At 41.2% G+C, this 23080-nt stretch overlaps 1 protein-coding gene across 2 annotated transcripts in view; it reads right to left on the reverse strand.

Annotated features, from left to right (window-relative positions):
* Positions 1–2962: 2962 nt before the first annotated feature.
* Positions 2963–23080, reverse strand: part of slco5a1 (solute carrier organic anion transporter family member 5A1) — a 60189-nt gene continuing 40071 nt past the window's right edge. For both annotated transcript variants that reach the window (XM_084049159.1, XM_084049160.1), the window contains exons 5-10: positions 21775–21939; positions 16710–16908; positions 11968–12127; positions 10674–10915; positions 9555–9619; positions 2963–7030 (exon numbers count right to left, since the gene is read on the reverse strand). In XM_084049159.1, the coding sequence (XP_083905285.1) occupies positions 6570–7030; positions 9555–9619; positions 10674–10915; positions 11968–12127; positions 16710–16908; positions 21775–21939 (1292 nt within the window). In that variant the 3' untranslated portion in view covers positions 2963–6569. The remainder of the gene's footprint in view (positions 7031–9554; positions 9620–10673; positions 10916–11967; positions 12128–16709; positions 16909–21774; positions 21940–23080) is intronic.

Raw genomic sequence — 23080 nt, forward strand, 5'->3', positions numbered from 1 at the left:
TTGTTGTAAAGTGAAGACTATGCATATTATTTCATGTTTAACAGTGATTAGTAAAACATGTGACATCAAAAAGTGGCAAAAGTAACGTTATATAGTATACAAGTATACAATAATTTATTAAGATATAAAATGTAGCAACTCTTGGCCACAGCACACACACTGACATTTAAACAAAGAAATTAATCACAACAGAATCACAGAGTAGCAGCTTGGAGCCTCTGCAGTCACCACCTCCCAGTGCAAGTTAGCTTTAGCTGCTAAGCATGGAGGACATTACTAGCCTACACATCAAAACAAACATTGTGGATACAAACAGCCACCATCAAAATACCCCCTAGTCATAATGTTACTTCATGTGTGTAAGATTAGCCATTTTATGTTACCTCGATCACCTGCAACAAGACAGTTAAAACACATAAAACATGAATTAGACATATTTCTGTCCAGTCTGCAACAGCATCACTGTTCACTTCCTCCCTAGTAGGCTACTGCAGGTGTAATGCAGGTAATCAGTGTGTTGCCAGATTTTACAAAAGAAACAAGCGGACAGGTCTATGAAAACAAGCCCAAAATAAGCAACTAGGCTCAGGCTCATGATAACGTCTGCAAATGGTTTACATACTCTTTACGAATGTCTTACGCATCATTTGCTTAACATGAATGATAATTCTAGTAATTGTTTGGTGTCTGCATTCATGAAAGCCAGGTAGTTTGCAACAGGTAAGGAGAAAGTCCACATTAACAGACAGTCATAAATGATGAACTGTCTTCACTTTACTGTAGGGCACATAATAACATGTACAAAGGATTTATAGATATTTTAGGAATGTTTTACAAAGCATGTTAAACATGAACAAACACATTAACAGACAGTTGTAAATGATGAACTGTCTTCACTTTACTATAGGGCACATAATAACATGTACTAAGGATTTATAGATACTTTAGGAATGTTTAACAAAGCATATGTTAAACATGATTAAGCTACCAATAGCTTGTATATATTATGTAACATCAGTTACAAATGATTTAATAATCATTTACAGATGTATTATACATGGCTTATTCATGAATAGTTACTAATACCTTTATAGGTGATTTGTAACCGTAGTTATAAAGGTTTTAGTAATCATTTACGAATGTCAATAAACAGGTTGTTAATGATTTGTTAATAGTCTACAAACTGCTTATAAACGTTTATAAATGCTTTAGAATGGGTCGTTACAAATTATTTAATAATCTTTTACAGATGTATATAAATGGCTTATTCATGATTAGTTCACTACTTACTAATACTTTACAAATGATTTGTAACTGTAGTTATAAAGGTTTTAGTAATCATTTACGAATGTCAACAAACAGGTTGTTAATGATTTGTTAATAGTCTACAAACTACTTATAAACGTTTATAAATGCTTTATAACGGGTCATTATTGTAAAGTGCTACCGTACTTTGTAGTGACCTTTTTTTGGGTCCCTAACATTCATCGAGCTCTGGACTTAGTAATGTTTTTTTCGTTACTACCGAAACAAAGTTAAATCCGAAAAAATCACTAAGTGTGGAGGCCAAAATTGTTCCCCCAAAAACCTGTTAGGAGTACGTTTCAGGCAATTTAAAGTTGATTGGTAGTACTTTGTAGTGACTTTTTTTTTGGTCCCTAACATTCATCGAGCTCTGGACTTAGTAATTTTTTTTTCGTTTCGGTAGTGACACCATTGTGTCACTACCGAAACAAAGTTAAATCCGAAAAAATCACTAAGTGTGGAGGCCAAAATTGTTCCCCCAAAAACCTGTTAGGAGTACGTTTCAGGCAATTTAAAGTTGATTGGTAGTACTTTGTAGTGACTTTTTTTTGGGTCCCTAACATTCATCGAGCTCTGGACTTAGTAATTTTTTTTTCGTTTCGGTAGTGACACCATTGTGTCACTACCGAAACGAAGTTAAATCCGAAAAAATCAATAAGTGTGGAAGCCAAAATTGTTTCCCCAAAAACCTGTTAGGAGTACGTTTCAGGCAATTTAAAGTTGATTGGTAGTACTTTGTAGTGACTTTTTTTGGGTCCCTAACATTCATCGAGCTCTGGACTTAGTAATGTTTTTTTCGTTTCGGTAGTGACACCATTGTGTCACTACCGAAACAAAGTTAAATCCGAAAAAATCACGAAGTGTGGAGGCCAAAATTGTTTCCCCAAAAACCTGTTAGGAGTACGTTTCAGGCAATTTAAAGTTGATTGGTAGTACTCTGTAGTGACTTTTTTTTTTGTCCCTAACATTCATCGAGCTCTGGACTTAGTACATTTTTTGTGATTGACACATGGACATTTCTCCTGCCTTTTTTCTCTTCTTTTCTCTTTTCACACTTTGTTGTGGTTTGTGTTGTGAAGCATATGTGAACTTGCTTTTACATTTATTTTCTACATCTCCTTATACCAATGGTGTAAGGAGCTCTGCATCCAACTGACACTGAACATTTGTTACAAAAACAAACCTAGCAAAAAAGAACAATTCTACAAGCTAACAATATTGCATATAGGCCTGTGTTTAGCTTGTAGGTGTGGTACGACAGGGCAGGCATAGATGGAATTTCATCTAGTTTAATAGGTGATACGGATCATCCCATTTATTAAAATAGAATGGATGAATGGGCACATGGGTTACCAAGTGTGAATTATAATGGTCTCAATACACATCACATAGATAGGAATCCTTCATTCCTCATAGGAATACACGAGAAATGAACCTGTCGACTTCTTATTGGCGTAAGAGGTCGACAGCATCATATCTCTCATAGTGTGTTTCATTGAACTGTCTGTAACGTTTCTTTTATCATATTAGTACAGAGTTGTTTCACAAAAGGAAAAGAGAACCAAGCACCAAGCCCAACTCCGTGGAGTCTGCCTGTAATGTCTGTACATTCTTCAGCGGGGAAAAAGAACAAATTAGACAGAATATTTTTTTCCATTTTTAATGACAAATATCAAGTATTCAAGGCATTTGTAAACCAAGTGTTCACAAACATTGTTTAGACTTCTGCTCCTGAGGAACACAAAGCAAAGTAGAGCTCGACCTTCAGAATACAGCTTCAGTCCATGAAATGAATACACTTTCAGTTCAAAGTTACAAGAAGAAGACGTTAAAGCAAATCTACGGTCTACCTGCAGTTGTCTGTATCAGAGCAATAGTAGTCCAGGCATTTGGATAGTGGGGCATTTAAGTCCCAGTTTGTATACAGTACAGGGGAAGGAACCCTTAACCCTAGGAACACATCAACCGCTGCCCCTCGTGTATCTGACCAGGGCAGACACGCCAAGTCAATCACCCTCAAGCCGGATTTATACTTAATTATCCATCGGTATCACGCACGAGAATATTTACATAGACATTTTCGGTGTACGACACCATGCGCAACAAAGTATATCAAGCCCTTCACTGTCAAATAAGTGTGCTGTTAAATGTTTATGGTTCTCTACCCTTCGCTACCAATTGTGCACCTTTTGTCCAGTTCATTTTGAATCACTGTTTAGCTGCTCAGTGGTGCTGCAGAGGTCCATTCCCTAGCTGTAGTACACAAGTTTCCATGAGGTGCAGTGAATGCTTCTTTGAGTACTTTGCCTGATTTATGCTTTGTCGACAAAAATAAAGTGTCGAGTCAACTAGCCTCCTGCAGTTGAAAATACCTGACACTGTCGCGGAGGCATAAATCAGGCATTAGGCCTTCCAGTCAGGATTTAAGCAGTCCCTGATCAGTGCTGACTTGTTTAAATAATGGGGCAGTGAAAAGGGTAGAGAATCATGACAAATTGAGATAAGGGCATTCTGTGTAGCATTACTAGATCAATCAACTCAAATGTAGTCCTCTTAAAGAAAAAAAAAAGACATTTCAGTAAAAACAACTCCCCCATTTCATGAGTTGAGCACAACCCTTCCAATGCAAATACTGTTCAGGCACAGAGAAAAGAAATACAGTTTCCTTGATTTTTGTAGTTTTAAATCTTGATTTCTATTTATTCTCTTGTTGACTACAATGTTACTGGTTAATTCATAAATAGGCTTCTAACTAAGTGTGAGCTCTATAATATGCTTCAGTTTCTTTGTCATTATTTACATCATTTAGGAATATGTAATTTGAGGTACTCATTAAAGATAATACTAAGATTGAATCCCATAATTTGGCATTATTCACCCAAACGCCATATGGTAATCTTTATCTGGCATGATACTGTGAAAGCTATTGACAAAGAAGTTAACCGTTGAAACTTAATCACTGCATACAAATGTCAATTTCTTAAAACAATGGCCGTCGGAATGTCATGTGTATCATTTTGACAGCCCAGTTCTTTCCATATTCCAAGTCTGTGAATCATTACATGATCCTGTCTCACTTCATCACAGATAATTACCATTCCGCAAAATAAAGTAGTCAAAGTTAATGTAGCTACTGTATAGGCCAGCGGAAGACGTTCATAACTGTGGTATAAGACAGTATATGAAAGCCTCTGGCACCTCATACCTAAAAGTATTTCAGCTCCATTATTTTGTGTACCTAAATCGGTAAACAAAATTTTGATGAAGCTGGAAATCAAGGCTTGAAAATTATTCAAACAAGCTTTAATTCTGCTTAATTTCCTCCACTGTTGTACAAACCTTGCTCTCTTTGGTAACTAACTGAGAACAATTTTCAAGTAAGCAATGTTTCAATAAATTATGTATCACCTATCATGTAATGGTCACACCAGCAGTTATAACATACTTCTATATGGGCTGAGTAGAGAAAAAACGACTCACAATAATTATTTTTTAAATACCTATTGGTCTACAATGTAATGATAACTTGTGCTTTGTTTTGATGATTTTGTAAATATGATAACATCTTGCAGTAGACTTAAATTCATAGCAGTGATTAAGTTTAATAATTAACCTTTAACCAACAGCTCCATAGTACTGTCGGTCTGCTTACCACAACATTCACTGGCCTTCTCACAATTACAGTTTGTGTCCACTAGAGGCCCTCAAACACCCATAAAACGAATAATCAAAATGGATTACTCTCTTGATAAAATGGGTTTCATCATTTACATGCTTGCTGCACTAATTCTTAAAAGCCTAAATGCCTACTATTATAAGTACTATGTACATCTGATGACCAATAGTATGTAGAAGCCATTACAATACAAAGCCAAAATGATGCGTGCTTTGACCGGTTGATTAATGTAATGGATCAGATCAAATCACTTTACTTTCAAGAAATCTAAAGAAACAACAAATGTTGCCACATTTGTTAGAATACAGCAGTGTTCAAACATTACAGTACTTCTTGTGTCCAAGAGTTTAGATTCACTTTTCTTGCGTCTCCTTGGTCGTTCCCGTTTCAGGTGTGTGCTGACAACCTTTTAGGACTAAAGCCTAAAGCCTATACGTCGTCAAACGGTAATAGTAGTTTGAGTGCAGACTCAGACAAGGCGCCTCGCTGCTTGGCTAATTCTGTGGCACAGCATACTGAGAAAGAGATTTCTTATTCATTGACTACACTGATTTTTCTTTTTTGTACAATACATCACCAATAGGAGGCTTCAAGATCGGTGGAGGCTGTTCCCGAAAAGAGAAGAGCAGAATTCTCTCTCTCTCAACTGAGCAGACAGCGATTGGCTATTGGGTAGCTAGCTATATACTGGACTGGCCAAGACGGCCCGAGAGGCACTGTTACGAAAAAAGGAGTAAGAGGAGGTTCGCAGGACAAAAACAAATGTACTTTTGTCCATTTTTGAAGATATACAAACAACACGAGATCTTAGCCAGAGACCTACACCGACAAGAACGACACAAAGAACTGGTGGAACGGCTCATAATGTACAACTTAGAGGGCCGCCATGTTCACACCTCTTCCAACTCTATGGGAAAGTAGGATTTGCAGCTATTAACATTCAATGAGGTTGGTGTGCCCGACCATGACCGTGGTGGCATGGATGGTGAATGAACACGGGTACAGTAAGGGTACATACGGAATACATACAGTGAGCTGTACAGTACTGAGGAGGACAGAGGAGCTGTACACTGGATCTTGCATAGTACAGGTTGGTCAGTTGTGCTTTAGTTGTCGCAGTGTTGATGAGGAGTCCTTGTCTTTTCCCACTGGTCAGTTATAGAGATTATAATGCCCTGTCCCTTTTACAGTAGCACCATGTAACGTTCACACACTTTGAAATGCAGAGCTGACCTTCTGTGATGTTGTGTGGCTGCAGCGCATGATATGCAGATCAAAAAACCAAACTAAAAACAAGTCTGCCGGAGCATCTGACAGTCCCCTCCTCATTGACCATGACGGCCAGCCCTTTTTTTTTTGTTTCTTTTTTTTTTTTTAAGTATGGCGGACGTGCTTGTGAGTGTGTCGGCCTCGCAGCCTCTCAGGTCAAGAGCTTCAGACCGCTGCTCTGAAAGCGCGTCTGGTTGTTTTTTTGTCGTGTGATAAAAGCACACATGGTGTGGCGGCGTGGTGCTGAAACAGGGTGCAGGAAGGCACGTGTCACTGTGGAAACCCCCCCCCAGACAGGAGGTCGCGGGGGGCCTTTCGCTTAGACGTGGGCGGAGCCTCTGTGTTGATGCGGCAACAGGAGGGGCGGGGTTATTGCTTTGAGGCCGTTGCCGGGGCAACTGAGACTGCTGTGCCCGCGGTTAAGCAGCAGGGCGGCGGGCGGCTCGGCGCGCGGCGGGATGAACACGGGGCAGGAGCGCGTGCGGGCGTGGCTCTTCTGACCGCCCACGTGACATATGAGCTCGCTGACGGTGCCCAGCGGCGGCGGCAGCCGCTGGCGCCAGAGCTCGGCGCGATCCTCCTTGTGCTTGATGGAGTACCAGGTGAGGAAGATGAAGATGAAGCCCACGAACTTGAGGCTGGCGGCCAGGCCGAAGTAGACGAAGCGGAAGGAGGTGACGTCGTACTCCCAGCAGGAGCCGTGGACGCCGCAGTCCTGCTGCCACAGCATGCACGTGGTGTCTATCACGGCGCCGAAGTAGATGGGCGTGGGGATGTAGGCTGAGGAGGGAGAGACGAGGAGGGAGAGACATTATTACAGGCTGTTAGGTCGGTGATTCTCTACCTTTTATACTTCAATGACACCCCAGTTTGATATGCATTAGGCCAGTGATTCCCAAAGCTTTTTGCTCAAGACTCAAAGCTGAAATTTGATGTCTCCCCAGGACCTAAACTAGTGAAAATAGCTGATCTAAAAGCTCACAACGCACCACAATGTGACCCGTTGTGAGATTGAACATCTGCTATTTTTTACAACTTCTTATCTACTTTTTTTCTGAAATTCTTGCAAATGTTTGCATTAGTTTTTAATTTATGAAAAATTTGGAAATAAAAATTAAAAAAACAAAATGTAGGAAAAATAAAATAAAGGGATGTTTATCTGGGACCCAACCTAGAGTTTGGGAACCACTGCATTAGGCCAATGGTTTTCCAACTTTAGTTTCAAGGACCCCCATAACTCTGAAAGTGTACAAATGGGACCAAATAGACCCTTTGGGATCCATTAAGTCCCTGATGAATCAAGGCGCATTAAAAAAAACATGCTTGTTTTACTGGTCTTTTTCCTGTCTTCGACTTCCTGACTTGTATCTTTACACATTTTCTATTGCATTGAATTCAATTAGCTGGTAAGATAGCAGAAAAAACATATCAACCATGAGTACACCACCACTGGGTGGCGCCATACATTTAGAATTGGAAAGGAGCCAGCACTGCCAAGGTGGCAGGAAACAAAGCTTGACATTATGCAGCGGTACAGCTGACTTTAACACCTGGTTACATACGTATGTACTTCACAAAGAACGCTTCAGAACGACCTCAATTTAACACGCACTCCTAAGCATGCACAAACACAAGCAGAGGCATGCAGATCCTGAGGTTTTATGGGAAAGGTGACATCGTCGCCGTCAGGCAGAGAAACCTTGTATCTCAACATTACATTTTTCATTAATGCCCTACTTTACTGTACAAGAGTGTCAAGCAAAAGTGGCGAAAATAACGATCTGCAAGCTCACAGTATGTTTCATAGCGACGCATTGTGTGCTATTTTTGAAGAATTTTAAGTGTAAGTGGTGAAGGGTATCTGTAGGTTTCATAAATATTGAACCAATGAAAAGTACTAATAATGACGAGCTTGTGACAAAATAACCTGGATCCATTGGAACACAGGTTCTTTTTTCCATTTAGTAAAAAATAACAGTTTTGGACATACAAGGTTTCCACCCGACAGCGACAATATGATGGTTAGACTGTGTGCTCCCATAACCAAACCAAGAAGGTCAGAGGCATGTTGGGGCAAAGCTGCATAACCTTTAAGCCTCCTCTACACCCATCTGACATAAATCCAGCAGAAATGCTATAATTCCATTTCTGGACAGAAGGGCGGTTGAGGAGAGAAAAGAGAACAGAGGGCTGAGAGGACAGGCAAATACAACAGCCTTAAAAAGGTTCAAGACAGGCTTCCCACACATTTTTAGCAAGGAGTTTTCTAAACTTTTCCATAACTTCCATAAGTATTCTACCCCATTTCCAGTTCTATAGCAATAATATGGTGCAATAATGAGGCTATACACCAGTGTTCTATCAATGCCCCGAGATAGACTTGAGCAAAGGTGTCAATTGACAAAAAGAACAGATCTACAAGCGAACGACGGATCACTGTGCAACATGTTGTTAGCTTGTAGATCTATTATTTTTGTCACGTGACTCCCTGTATACATTAGGCCACACGTATATCACGTAACGCTCGACATGTTGACATTTCTATGAACAAAATGAATAGCCAAACACTATGTAAATGATATCCAAACAATTTTTCCAAAACATTTGATTAATTTCAAACATTTTCCAGGCCCGGAAAACTGTTTTTGGAATTGCTAAATATTTCCAGGAATTTCATGACCGTGGGAACCCTGTGAAGAAGTGGGCCTTGGACAGGATCACATCCCCAAAGCAGATGGCAAAAATAAAAAGGGTGGCAAATGAATAAGCAACACTCTTCAACACTTCAACAGCTACAGTTGAGATGTCCTTGACATTTTTAGGAACTCCTCCTTCCTAATATCACAGCCTCTTTTCCACATCACACGATTCAAGGCTTGAACCTCTTCCCCAGCCATCTGCAGCTACACTAAATGTACTGGCTGGAGTCAGTTTCTTTTTTTTTCTACGTAAAGATGGCTTTACATAGAATGGCTTTCTATGGCTTTCTTCCTTTAGGTCAGTGATTCCCAAACAATGGGTCCAGCCCATTTTTGGGTTGTGGATCCACTTTTGGAATATATATTACTTTTTTTTTATCATTATGTTATTATTTATTATTATTTTCTTTTCATTATTATTAAAAAAATAAATAAATAAATAAGTAGTGAAAATAGTAGTGAAAACAATTTACAAGCTCAAAAGCGTTGTGAGCTTATAGATCTGCTATTTTCACTGCTAAATAAATAATGCGTAAGTGGTGCATTCATAATGTATGTACAGCGTAGGGTCTGGTAACCGACGGCGTGGCTCATTTGGAACATACCCAACGTTCGGAGCAGGACAAACTGCATCCCCAGAGCAAAAGGCCTCTCCTGTTCATCAACAGACCTGCGGAAGGAAGAACACAAGTGTGTTAGCACAGTGGTTCTCAACCTGTGTGGGGTCCCCAGTTCAAATATGATCATTTTGGGGGGTCACGGCCTGAAAAGATACATTTCACGCATCCGTGTCATTTTAAGATTTCTGTAGCTATTCAAAAATGGCAGATCTACAAGGATTGAATGGGTTAAGAAGAAGACACACTGACAGAGAGGAAGTGCCAGCAGGTGGCACGGAGAGATAAGACGGCAGACAGCTCTGGTCTAGCCTTCAACAGTGTGTCCGGGACCCCAAGGGGGTTCTCACGGGGGGTTACTACGGGGGGGGGCCGCCAAATCTTTGTGTGATAGGAACTTTTTTTGTCGTTGTTGATTAACCACATCCCTATTCTGGGGGGGATATGTGCTGAAAATAGCGGACCTACAAGCTCACAATGTTTTGCATCGTGACACGTTGTGAGCTTGTAGATTGTAGATTTGTGCGCTTTTTATTTTTATTAAAATAAAAATGATGATCATTATTTTTATAAATGATTAAATTGATTAGTCTGATTAACTGTTGCACCCCTAAAGCATTGGTTCTCAAAGTGGGGTCCGGGGACCCCCAGGGGTACTTGAGGCGGTTCCAGGGGGTCCCCAGCTAAATGATGGATACTTAGGAACCAAATGGACCCTTATGGGTCTGTAACTCTGAGAGTGTACAAATGGAACCAAATGGACCATAACGGGTTCATTTGGTTCCATTTGTACACTCTCAGAGTTAAATTAACATTGATTTTACAATAAGAATTGGGGTCCCAGAGATAGAGATGTCATTATGCCATTAAATGGGGGTCCGTAGCCTAAATGCATGTCAAACTGGGGGTCCTTGAAATTAAAATGGTTGAGAATCACTGATAGAGCCGTAAAAATCTTCTCTTATGGAGAGTCCCTGGCTTATCTTTTCAAATGGGGGTCCGCGGGCTAATAAGTGTCAATTTGGGGGTCCTTGACATGAAAAAGTTTGAGAACCACTGCCTAAAGATGACCAAGGAGGGATAGACTCCTCCGTCCCCGGGCTTTACCTGAGTGTGACGATGATGGCGGAGGGCTGGGCGCAGGCGGTGATGAGCGTGACGATGAAGAGGAAGATGAGGAAGGGGATGAGGGTGTTGCAGGTGCGGTCGCACTTCCCCGACACAGCGTAGCCGTTCTCGTTCAGGTAGGTCTTGACGATGACCAGCTGCAGCTGGTTGACCTGGCCGCCCGTGTTGGGAGTGATGACCTGTCTGCTCTGCACACAGCCGCAGTCCGTGTAGTTTCTGATCTGTGGGGCAGGTAATCAACAGACATGGCGTTTACCTAGATGGACATATTGATGCCGTGTGTATGTGTGTGGTTGTTTTAACCCATTAAGACCTGAGGCGATTCTTTAAAAAAATCTAAATCTTAACAGTTTTTTGAAAAAAATAAAAATAAAATAAAAGTTCAAGATTTTTCAAAAATAGCAGATATACAAGCTCATAGCGCGGCACTCGGTGCCGCGCTATGAGCTTGTATATCTGATATTTTTGAATAGCAAAAGAAATCTAAAGTGACACAGATGCGTTCCAGGTCTTAATGGGTTAAACGTTTTCTTAGCTATGTATTATAGTTGACCATTGATCAGAATTTTATTAATTTCATTGTTTTTGTTAGTATTATTGTTCATTATTTCTATTTTTTATTGAAATGTAGCACTTTGAGATTTGGTTCAAATATAAAGTGTGTTACACATACAATGTATTATTAGACATGATCCGAGTCCTTTTGTGTACACGCGCACACACACACACACACACACACACACACACACACACACACACACACACACACACACACACACACACACACGCACGCACACAGAGGGTGGTACAATGGGTGTAGTTCAATCAGTCAAGTGATCTAACCAAAGAATCTAAACATTTACTTGTGTAATTCTGTTTTGATTTCCTGTCCAACATTGTTTCGGATCTAAACATTTCCTGTGCAAAAAGGCACTTGCAGGGATATGGGCGGGGCCTGTATATTATTGCAAAGACTGTCGCCTGGAGGCCAGACAGTGAGTTCACATCCCATAATAGTCGGAGACACTCTGGCTTCAGGGCAGACCATGCGCCACAATATTAGCTCAGTTCTTTAATGTAAGCCCTAAGGCACTGGGCTTTGCTCTCAGAGGGTTCACAGAAAAATAATAATGTAAATTGAAAGAAACCCAGTGAAGCCTGGGTCACATATCTGAATTATACATGAGTTCATGTGCGAGATTACGTGTATTTTACATACCCGGCACAATGCAAGTGTGTGTTTTTGTGTGCATGCACGCGTGCGCGCACTCACCCCCGTGCTGTCATTGCCCACGGTGCTGCAACCAGCCAGGCAAGGGTTGAAATAGGTGATGCCGTCAGAGCCGCACACCGGCGCGTACTCATGGATCTTACAGCCACAGTTGACGTTGCAACTGCCTGTCAGGTTCCTGTGAGCCATTGTCAGAGTAGGGCTGCAGAAAGAGAGAGAGAGAGAAAGACAGAGGATATTCAAATCACTTTTACATTACATGCTAAAACAAAATGCATTGTGAAATGGTATAATGTAGGCTACTAGGCCTCCCCCAGGACGCACAACACATTGTGTTAATATGGTAGTGGCTCCGGAACTGGCAGCATATCACACCCATGATGCATTGTGAGAACAGCCAGAGCCGAGCTTGTTTAAACTTAACAAGGCTGTGTTTAGGCATTTGGTTAGAGATGATTATGTTTAGGTAGGGGTTTAGGATATTAGTTTCCATATTACAATTTGTTAATATTTGACAAAGTTAGAAAAAATATCAGTTCATCGATATCGTCGAAGTTCCATGTTGGTCTTAATAACAATATTTATTCACTCATCTCCTACTGAGATCAAATGATTCTTTCGGGAATGAGTGATTCAACAGAAGCACATTTTAGTTACAGACACAACAATAGCTTCATTAATGTGTGGACCTAGGCTTCCTCCAAGCTAGGGCAGTGCGAAGGAAAGAAGAGAGGACAAACAGAGAGAGAGAGAGCAGATATGAAGGAAGGGAGTGAAAGTGAGAGGTGCACTGGGTCAACAGGCGGTGTGGGAACCAGCTCTCTAAAGCCAACAGGTCTGCTGTTCTGTCTACATGGGGGGCAGTGAGGCACGGCCTGGTTGTCTCTGTGAGGCCCTGCAATGAGGCCCAGCAGGGACACACTAACACAACACACACACACACACACACACACACATACATATTCTGACACATACACTCACACATACAGTACATACACACTTACAAAACGCACTTATTGAGAATAAGAACAAACACTACTGCCAATCTGTGATAACACTACAAGGTGAGGAAGGTTTGTAATTGAGATGCTCTGAAGAGAATACACCATTACAACAGAAAATGCAGCCTCTGTATGTGTTTAATAATCCCGTAAAGCAGGGACAAAGCTTAAACACTATTTTACATTTGACTACTTTAGTCGGTGGCAGTGGTGGAAAGTAATTGAGTACATTTACTTAAGTACAATTTTGAGGTATTTGTACTTTACTTGAGTATTTACAATTTCCAATACTTTTACTTCTACTCCACTACATCTCAGAGGCAAATATTGTACTTTTACTCCACTACAATTATTTGGAAACTTTAGTTACTAGTTACTTTTCAGATATAAATTATGAAATAATGAAACATACATTAACCACTTTAAACCTATTTTAAACCTAGGCTATTTGAAAATAGCTTGTAGATCGGCTATTTTCAAATATTTAGTACTTTTACTTTTGGTACTTTAAGTACATTTTGATGCCAATACTTTCGTACTTTTACTCAAGTCAATTTTTAATTCTGGACTTTTACTTGTAACAGAGTATTTTTATATTGCAGTATTGGTACTTTTACTTAAGTAAAGAATTTGAGTACTTTTTCCACCACTGGTCGGTGGGCCATCGTGTACTAAAAGCCTGTATTGGTGGTAGCGGTCCTAAATGTCATCACAGCGGTCACAGGAGGAACGAGTTCAGTTATCGGGTCAGTTCAGGTTAAGAGCAGCATTACTCTGCAAACAATAGCTGGACTCCTGCTGACACAACATAGCCACATTCCGGGACAATGTGTGTGCATGCGTGTGTGTGTGTGCGTGTGCGCACTCGCAGGTGCACTCGTGCATGTGAAATGGCATCTATTTCAACACAGACCCAGACGTGCTGCACTGACTGTGCACGTGACCTTCTTTTTACCCCCCCCCCCCCCCCAATCAAAGCCCCACCCCTCACAGAGCCCTCCAGATGCTGTGGTGCGTCATGAAGACCGCATCGCTTTAAAAAATCCCAAAAGCTGTGACCAAGAGACAACGGAAAAGAGCTTAATCTGCTTTAACACGGCAGGAGAGAGAGCATGTGGTTCTGCACAGGACTTGATGAAAGGATCAGGATTTGTCTGAGGCACGGTGCATTAAACTCAGATGTACATGTTATTTTCTTGAAATATCAAATCACCCCTGCTCATACAGGTTAATGTATTGCGGGGTTGTTGTTACATATGCAGGCTTTTGGGATCAAAGACTTATTTAATTATTTATGTAATTATTATTTTTTTTTGTGGGGGGGGACATTTGTATGCGTTATTTCAGATAACAGTGTATCTGTTCAGTGTAGAGACAGGAAATCAAGGGCAGGGACAAGAGAGATGCGAGAAAGACAAGGAGCATAAAGGTCTGGCTGAGCCACCAGGCAACCCCGGTGATATTTGTCCATCTAGAACTTGGGGTATGTTTTTGCCAATGTGTTGCTTGGCTCTTAAGAAACAGACACACTAAATCATTAAGCAAATAAACATATTATAAATAAATGAAAGCTCCAGAAATGTGATGCAGAAATCATACTTTTCTGCATGACGTTGCCATGTGGAGATGTGAGATAAATTATACAGTAGCCTGTCCATGGGTGAGCAGTCTAGACCAGTGGTTCTCAAGGAGGTGAGGGACTGCCAGGGGGTCCGAGGGGTCCGCCAGCAAAATGTGTTAGTATAGCAGATGGGGTCCGTGAACAAAATACATGATAATTTGGGGGTCCCTGACATGAAAGCGTTTGAGAGCCACTGGTCACGGAGCGTGAGTACAGATAAGTAGAACAAAGAGAGGACTATACAAATTCCTCATGTGGGCGATAGCAGTGGCAGGTCCCGGTCATAATGACGGTTCCTTCCAGTTCACAGGATACTGCTGAATGCTCGACAAACACCAATGGTCATTAATAAGTCACGGTGGCACAATTTGAGAGATAGAATAGACAAACTCTTCTACGGGCAGCACGGGGGACAAGCTGCGGGCCGGGAGAACTCCATCAGTCGCCTAGAGAAATAAGCTGTAGCACAACGTCTTGTAGAATAGATGTGCAACCTTAAAATGTGTTGTTTTTTATTGTCCACTTCCAGAGGGAACAGAAGCCATCATATAGATCGAGCTACAAGCCGGCCTAAATCACTAGCAAACTAGAGAGATGTCTCCGCAGGATTTAAATTGATATACCAATTAAAATTCCTGCCCGTAAAGACACATTTGTACAAGTCTGGGCTAAACAGTATCTTGGTGCGTTAGTAGGCTAGTAAAATCCTATTCCCGCGGGACTATTGAGCTGTCAGTACATCTACCCTGTAAAATAAATTAATTGGTTCACCCCATCTAAAGGGAGTAAAATACCCAGCGCAGCTTAATTACTTGTGAATATGCCTTTAAGATGAGCCAATTAAACGTTTTACTGATAAAAATGGGAGTATAAAAAGACCATATGGAATCTAATGTGAGTAACTACAGAACGTAAAATAGTCATTTGTACGGCCTTAACCACTTGTCACACCTCAGGTGTCATCACGCATCACTCATAGCATTCCTCCGTATGTGTCTGTATATTCACAAACGTGACTGCCGTGCCATGTCAGCGCACGGCTGCGATACACTGGATGATGACTGGTGCCTATGTGTGCATGTGGTACGCCTCCTCCGCGTATGATATGTGTGGTGTTGATGGCGGGCTTCAGAAATAGAGGTGGCAGCGTGATTCATTGCATCCACTAGAACAGATGCTACAGTGGCTAATTAATGACTCACACTCCACACAGAGACGCCACAGTGGATGATGTTGATGTGAACGGTGACAGCATCCCTGGACTCAAACCTTCCACTACAGTGAGTGAGTTTACGTGCGTTTTCTTTTCTTCTTCAGATACTGTGTATTTCACATGTTGCGTAACTCAGAACATTGCAACGCATGTGCGAAAATACAACATACTGTAGATGTTTGGCCTCCTTTCACTGAAAACACATTGCAGTGGGATTGGTCATCTACAGCAGTGGTTCTCAACCAGTGGTCTGGGGACCACCAGTGGTCCTTGGGGGGGTACCAGGGGGTCCCCAGCGAAATGAGTTAACATAGCGTCAGAATCATTTTAACCACTTAGCGTTGGCTATTCAAAAATAGCAGATATACAAGCTCATAGCACGGCACTGAGTGCCGCGCTATGAGCTTGTAGATCTGCTATTTTTGAAAAACCTTGAAAAAGTGTGCATATCTTTGAATATTAATATTTTTTAAAGCGAAAAATTAACTGATATCTTTGCTACTGGGGGTCCCTGGCAGAAAACATTTTCAATTGTGGGTCCGCGGCCAAATGTATATCAATTTAGGGGTCATTGGCATGAAAAAGGTTGAAAACCAATGATCTACAGTTACTATACAAGGACAGCTCATCAACAATCATCAAGCACAACACAGACCTGCATTACATCCCACAACATCTGTCTGTGAGACTCGCCACGACTCCTGCTCTTATTATCAGTGGTATGTTAACGCCCCTTAACGCCCCTTAAACCCTATATTGACAGGGGTCCCCCAGGGGATACTTAAGACTATACTTCTACTATACCTCCTTTTTTCCCTGTGTACACCAAATCTCTGATGATACATGCTCACGATACATTGTGAGCTCTATCTTCGCCGAACGTTCGCTTATTGTGACACGCCCAGAATAGGGATGCTTGGGTTAACGCGGTTAAGGGAACCGTCCTCACCCGGTGGTGTACGGTATGTTGATGCCTCCCAGGTTGATGCTCTCACAGCCCACGATGAAGAGCGTGGAGAAGCAGAGCAGCGACACGCCGCTGCAGATCATGGCCAGCTTGGCAGACTCCCTGGCACCCAGCTTCAGCTTCTTGATGATGTAACCGCCCAGCACGATGCCAACACCAGCACTGGGCACGATGATCACACCTGGAAGAGGGGGAAAGGACCCAGATGGACTCGGGTTACTATGGTTAACTAAAACTAACAAAATGCCGAAAACTAAAAAGATTTTAGTTAACACAAATAAAAATGAGGCATTGCAAAAAAATGTGCGTTTACTAGAACCATAGAGAAAATGGCCTTAGTTTTAGTCTTTGTCAATATTTCATACATCTGTATAAGCCTAATATTTTCACACAATCTAAAATATCTTCTTTTTTTTATTGTGAAAATAGCACATCTACAAGCTCACAAGTTAACGTGACATCAATCAATCTCAATGTGACTAACCCAGTTAAAAGTGTTTTGACTGTACTGTTTTTTACATTTCTACCTAATAAAAAATATTCAAACAAAGACAATACAAATTTAAATAAAGCACCTCACAGGGCCATGTTGTGTTGTATGAATAGGATGACAGTAAAGCTCAGCAGGGCTAGGCCAGGCCGTGGGGCTAGCAGTGAGCTGTGTTAGAGCTAGCTTAATTGACGACGGCATTGAAGTCAAAGCTGAGCTGTTGGGCTGGATGGACAGTGTGGACATGGTCAGTGTACACATCCACCAGAGGAGGGAGCAAAGGCCCCCCCCCGTCAGGCTGCACACGCCTGTCCCTGTACATCCCAGTCACAGGCTCTCACGGCTGGATAACGACACAGCGAGATCCAGGCAGCCGGGATGGAGATGTCCCCGAGACATGTCGCAGGGTATGCAGTGATAAGTGTACATCCACTTGTGTACACACACACACACACACACACACACACACACACACACACACACACACAAGTGGTGTAAAGTAACTAAGTACATTTACTCAAGTACTGTACTTAAGTACAATTTTGAGGTACTTTTACTTTACTGGGTATTTTCAATTGTCTATACTTTTACTTTTACTCCACTACATCTCAGAGGCAAATATTGTACTTTTACTCCACTACAATTATTTGAAAACTTTAGTTACTTTGCAGATATACATTATTATATTATAAAACACACATGAACCACTTTAGCACTATTTTATACATAGGCTATTTGAAAATAGCCGATCTACAAGCTCACAACGCGTCGCATCGCGACGCGTTGTGAGCTTGTATTTCTGCTATTTTCAAATATTTAGTACTTTTATTTTTGGTACTTTAAGTACATTTTTATGCCAATACTTTTGTACTTTTACTCAAGCAATTTTTTTATTCTGGACTTTTACTTGTAACAGAGTATTTCTATATTGCAGTATTGGTACTTTTACTTAAGTAAAGAATTTAAGTACTTTTTCCACCACTGCACACACACACACACTCGCATAAAACATACATACGCCTACGCACACACTCACACTCCATTCATCTCCTGGAGCACTCTCAGCGGGGGCCAGTTATCACACAGCTGTAGCTTGTGATTATCCTATAAGTACATGTGTTTGTGTGGTACAAGCTCATGCTTTAGCCCAGGATTAAAGCAAACATGCATGCACACATAGCCTATATGCACACTTCATATCACAGTGATTCGTACAGACTGCTTCGCCGGGGTTGCCGAACGCTTGATAGCTACAACATGCGGTCGTACGCCATCTGACATGATTCTGTACAAAACGCTGAAGCTTCCAAAGAGTTCCAAGAGCTCAACCGACCCGGCAAAAGAGGTTCTGCCGTGAAAGAAGTGAAAATCCATGTTGCTGCTGTCGGAGTGGAAACCTCATATGTCTAAAACTGCTACTTTTCAGGATAGGCTCTATGCATAGCAGCCATTTTGGAGAAAAATTGGGCCTCTTCTTACTTCCTTCACAGGTGTTACCAATGATACTAATGAAGGCTCTGTTCCATTCTGGTCAAACAGAGTCAGGGTGCTGATATTGTGTGGTCCAGGGACCCTCATGGTTCCTTGAGAGGGTGTAACTCTGAGAGTGTACAAATGGAACCAAATGGACCCGGGAGGGTCCATTTGGTTCCATTTGTACACTCTCAGAGTTATGGGAGTCCTTGAAATTAAAAAGTTTGAGAACCACCGTGCTACACTAAATGGAACAGAGCCTTCATTAGTGTCATTGGTGACACCTGTGAAGGAAGCAAGGAAGGGGCCCAATTTCTGTCCAATATGGCTGCTGTGCATAGAGCCTATTCAAATTCCAGAATAGCTAAAATAGCATGATGCGGCACGTTTTGAGCTTGTAGATCTGCTATTTTTGCTATTTTTTTTGTGACACTGCAATATGACGGAGAAATGCATTCATTTATGAAAAAACATATGTTAGAATATGTAGATATGACGTTTCTGCCCGGCAGCAGCGATATGGAAATCCATTAGTAAAAATGTGTTGACATTTATCTAAAATATAAGGTAAGGTGTTGTTACCCAGAGTCCCCAAAGACCTTCATAAGAACCAAAATACTGGCAGGAATAATGCAGAGAATGTGCAGGTTAGGAATGCACACACACACACACAGGTCATTTTTAAAGCATGAGCTGTCCAGTGAATCTCTGTCTTGGTCAGGGAGGATGTACCAGTTGTCCCAGAGAACCACCGATGTGACATCCACAGGAGTTGCCCTCTCCTCCCTTTAATTACTTCCACACAGCCTGGCATCGTTTGGGTAGCCATGGCAACTGTAACACCCGTTTGCCTTTCCCCCTTGTATCCTGGCAACAGGCAGATGAGATTGAGGCAATGCCAGTTTGTGTGCGTGTGTGTGTGTGTGTGTGTGTGTGTGTGTGTGTGTGTGTGTGCGTGTGTGCGTGTGTGACCACAGCTATTTCACAGCCATTCGAGTCAATTGAGCTTTCAAATCAATCCTCAACTCGCATCTATAACCCTGATGCCAGATTAGCTGCACATTATCCTTACAGATTATCATCACTAGACTGATTGATGAAATAGAGCGGTCCCTTGTGCAATGTACTGGATGGACTGAACACATATTACAACATGAAACTGCCAGGAATGTGTCCTTATGCCAGGAATGTGTGTGTGTGTGTGTGTGTGTGTGTGTGTGTGTGTGTGTGTGTGTGTGTGTGTGTGTGTGTGTGTGTGTGTGTGTGTGTGTGCAAGTTGGCGGATGCCTACTGACAACGGTCACAATGATTACATAATCGCAATTATTTGAGATGATTGCAATCGCTTTGCATGATTGTCCGAATCGTTTCCATGTTGAAAAATGTTCATGCATTTTCAAACATAGACCGGCTATTTCCACTATTTAACCCATTAAGACCTGAGGCTGATTCTGCAAATGCCTTCTAAAAATCAGTGGCTCTCAAACTTTTTTCGTGCCAAGGACTCCCAAATTGATGACAGCGGATCTGAAAATGTTTTGTGCCGAAATTCAAACACTTTCAAGATTTTTATAAAAATGTTCAAAAATAGCAGATGTACAAGCTTGTGCGCTGAGCTTGTAGATCTGATCAGCTATTTTTTCGAAATAGCCAACGCTAAAATCTAAAATGACACTGAAGCTTTCCGGGTTTTAATGGGTTAAGTATGAAAATGATTTAACGCCTAAAAGCCAGACATAAATGTAATTTTTATTTATGTTTCAATTTTCAAACCCCAAAACACAACGAAATTGTTCATCACAATTTCTTTTTTATATGACAATGAATCGGCAAGTGCAATTTCATGATCGCAACAGCCCTATACTGACAACACAGACCGGTACGTTGCAGTAGCTCTCTGAACGAAAGCCAGCGGGTCACAATGAGTCAGAGCGTTGCTCTCTGTCTGCGCGCGTCTGTGCTTACGTGTGTGCACGTAGTGTGCACGTAGTGAAGAACAAGAAGAGGGGAGGCAGGGACGGAGGAAGATACAGGAACAGTGGGGGAGTGAGTGAACAAAATGCTGCCATACATTCACTTTGTATTCACTGACTTATTATTCACTTAGTATTTGCTGACTTAGTATTCACTTAGTATTTACTGAATTAGTATTCACCGACTTGGTATTGACTTAGTATTCACTGACTTAGTGTTCACTGACTTAGTATTCACTTAGTATTCACTGACTTAGTATTCACTAAGTCAATGAACACTAAGGGAATACTAAGTCAGTGAATACTAAGTGAATACTGACTTAGTATTCACTTACTGTAGTATTCACTTAGTATTCACTGACTTAGTATTCACTTAGTATTCACTGACTTAGTATTCACTAAGTCAATGAATACTAAGTCAGTGAATACTAAGTGAATACTGACTTAGTATTCAGTTACTGTAGTATTCACTTAGTATTCACTGACTTAGTATTCACTGACTTAGTATTCACTTGATATTCACTGACTTGGTATTTACTGACTTAGTATTCACTTGATATTCACTGACTTGGTATTCACTGACTTAGTATTCACTTGATATTCACTGACTTGGTATTCACTTACTTAGTATTCACCTAGTATCCACTGACTCAGTATTCAGTTCACTAAGTATTCACTTGATATTCACTGACTTGGTATTCACTTAGTATTCACTGACTTAGTATTCACTTGATATTCACTGACTTGGTATTCACTTACTTAGTATTCACCTAGTATCCACTGACTTAGTATTCAGTTCACTTAGTATTCACTTGATATTCACTGACTTGGTATTCACTTAGTATTCACCTAGTATTCACTGACTTGGTATTCAGTACACTTAGTATTGACTGACTTAGTATTAATATCATAGCTCTGGCTGCATATCAGTGGGATGTGTAACACCCATGGGCATGCTCACTTTTACCATAGTCTGGGTTGAAAAAAAATCAAAAGGATATTTTCAGGAGAAATTACAATTCAGTAGCACAGCAGAGAAAAGGCAAAAATTCAGGAGAGTTGGCCGGCCGGCATGCAAAAGGCGATGTCCCGGTGTGAGCCGTATCATTACCTGTGTATATGCTGGCATTGGAGGCGGGGATGCCGAACTGCGACTCGATGAACTTTGGGATGAAGGTGATGAAGGCGGTGACGATGGCGCACTCTGCCGTATAGGACAGGCTGACGAAGAGGAAGGTCATGTTACTCAGGATCCTCACCGCGGCCTTGGGCAGGTCTGAGGACACAGAGAGCAAGGGAGGGGCATTGTTAGTGGGCTGCTGCAGTGGTGGAAAGTAACTAAGTACATTTACTCAAGTACAAGTTTGAGGTACTTTTACTTTACTGGAGTATTTCCATTTTTCAATAATTACTTCTACTCCACTATATCTCAGAGGCAAATATTTTCAAAAGATTTTTATACATTTTATACATATACCTTCTGAAACAGGACATTCTGCATAATGAGTACTTTTACTTTTGGTACTTTAAGTACGTTTTGATGCCATTACTTTTGTACTTTTACTTAAGTACATTTTGATTACCGGACTTTTACTTGTAACAGAGTGTTTCTACATTGCAGTATCTCTGTCTCGCTCACAAACACACACAAGCATGTGCATTCTTTGACACACACACACAGTTCAGAAACCCGCCTTCCAGTGACATCATCGATGGGGAATCCAGGCTAATAGGTGCAGGCTTTCTATTCCTGGAAAGTTAGCATGCTATAATAGAAGCCACTGTTCTTACATAGAAATAAATAAAATCGAAATTGAAATCTTGTTTGAAATGACCAAACCTGCGTACCGATTATGTCACTGGACTGTCCACAGGCCTCCTCTGAGACACGGTGAGTAGACAGAAACAGTGCCATCTTAGATAGGTTAAAATGGGTGAAGTGGTCCTTTAAGTATAGTATGCAAAGCTATATTTAACAGACACAGAAAATGTGGTGCATGTGTTGTGTAAATCTTCTCGTAACTGCATATCAGAATCTTGCACACAATCCAGCTCATTGTGTGTGTGAAATCATAAGTGTGTTAGCTGCACCGCGACCCAGTTGGCCTGTAACGTTATCTAAGTTGTGGGCTAAAACCCGCAAAACGGACCGTCACAAAACTAGATTTGAGCCTAATCTATACTTTGTTTGCACAACGATGTCACTTGTCAAAACCAACTGCTAGAAAATCTGTTGCCAGGAAACACTGGCATGCGTACTATAAGGCTAAGTATATATCAGGCTTTAGAGTCAACATCCTAGGGGCTACATCCTCTATAGGAAGAGCGTGGTGTGGTCATAATATCAACTTCCAAAATACGTGGACATTCTTGCAAACAGAGCCTAGTCAAATTAATCAGTTATATTGCGAGCAGTG

Source organism: Gymnoscopelus microlampas (assembly GCF_963454915.1).
Source record: "Gymnoscopelus microlampas genome assembly, chromosome: 22".
Classification (NCBI taxonomy): Eukaryota; Metazoa; Chordata; class Actinopteri; order Myctophiformes; family Myctophidae; genus Gymnoscopelus; species Gymnoscopelus microlampas.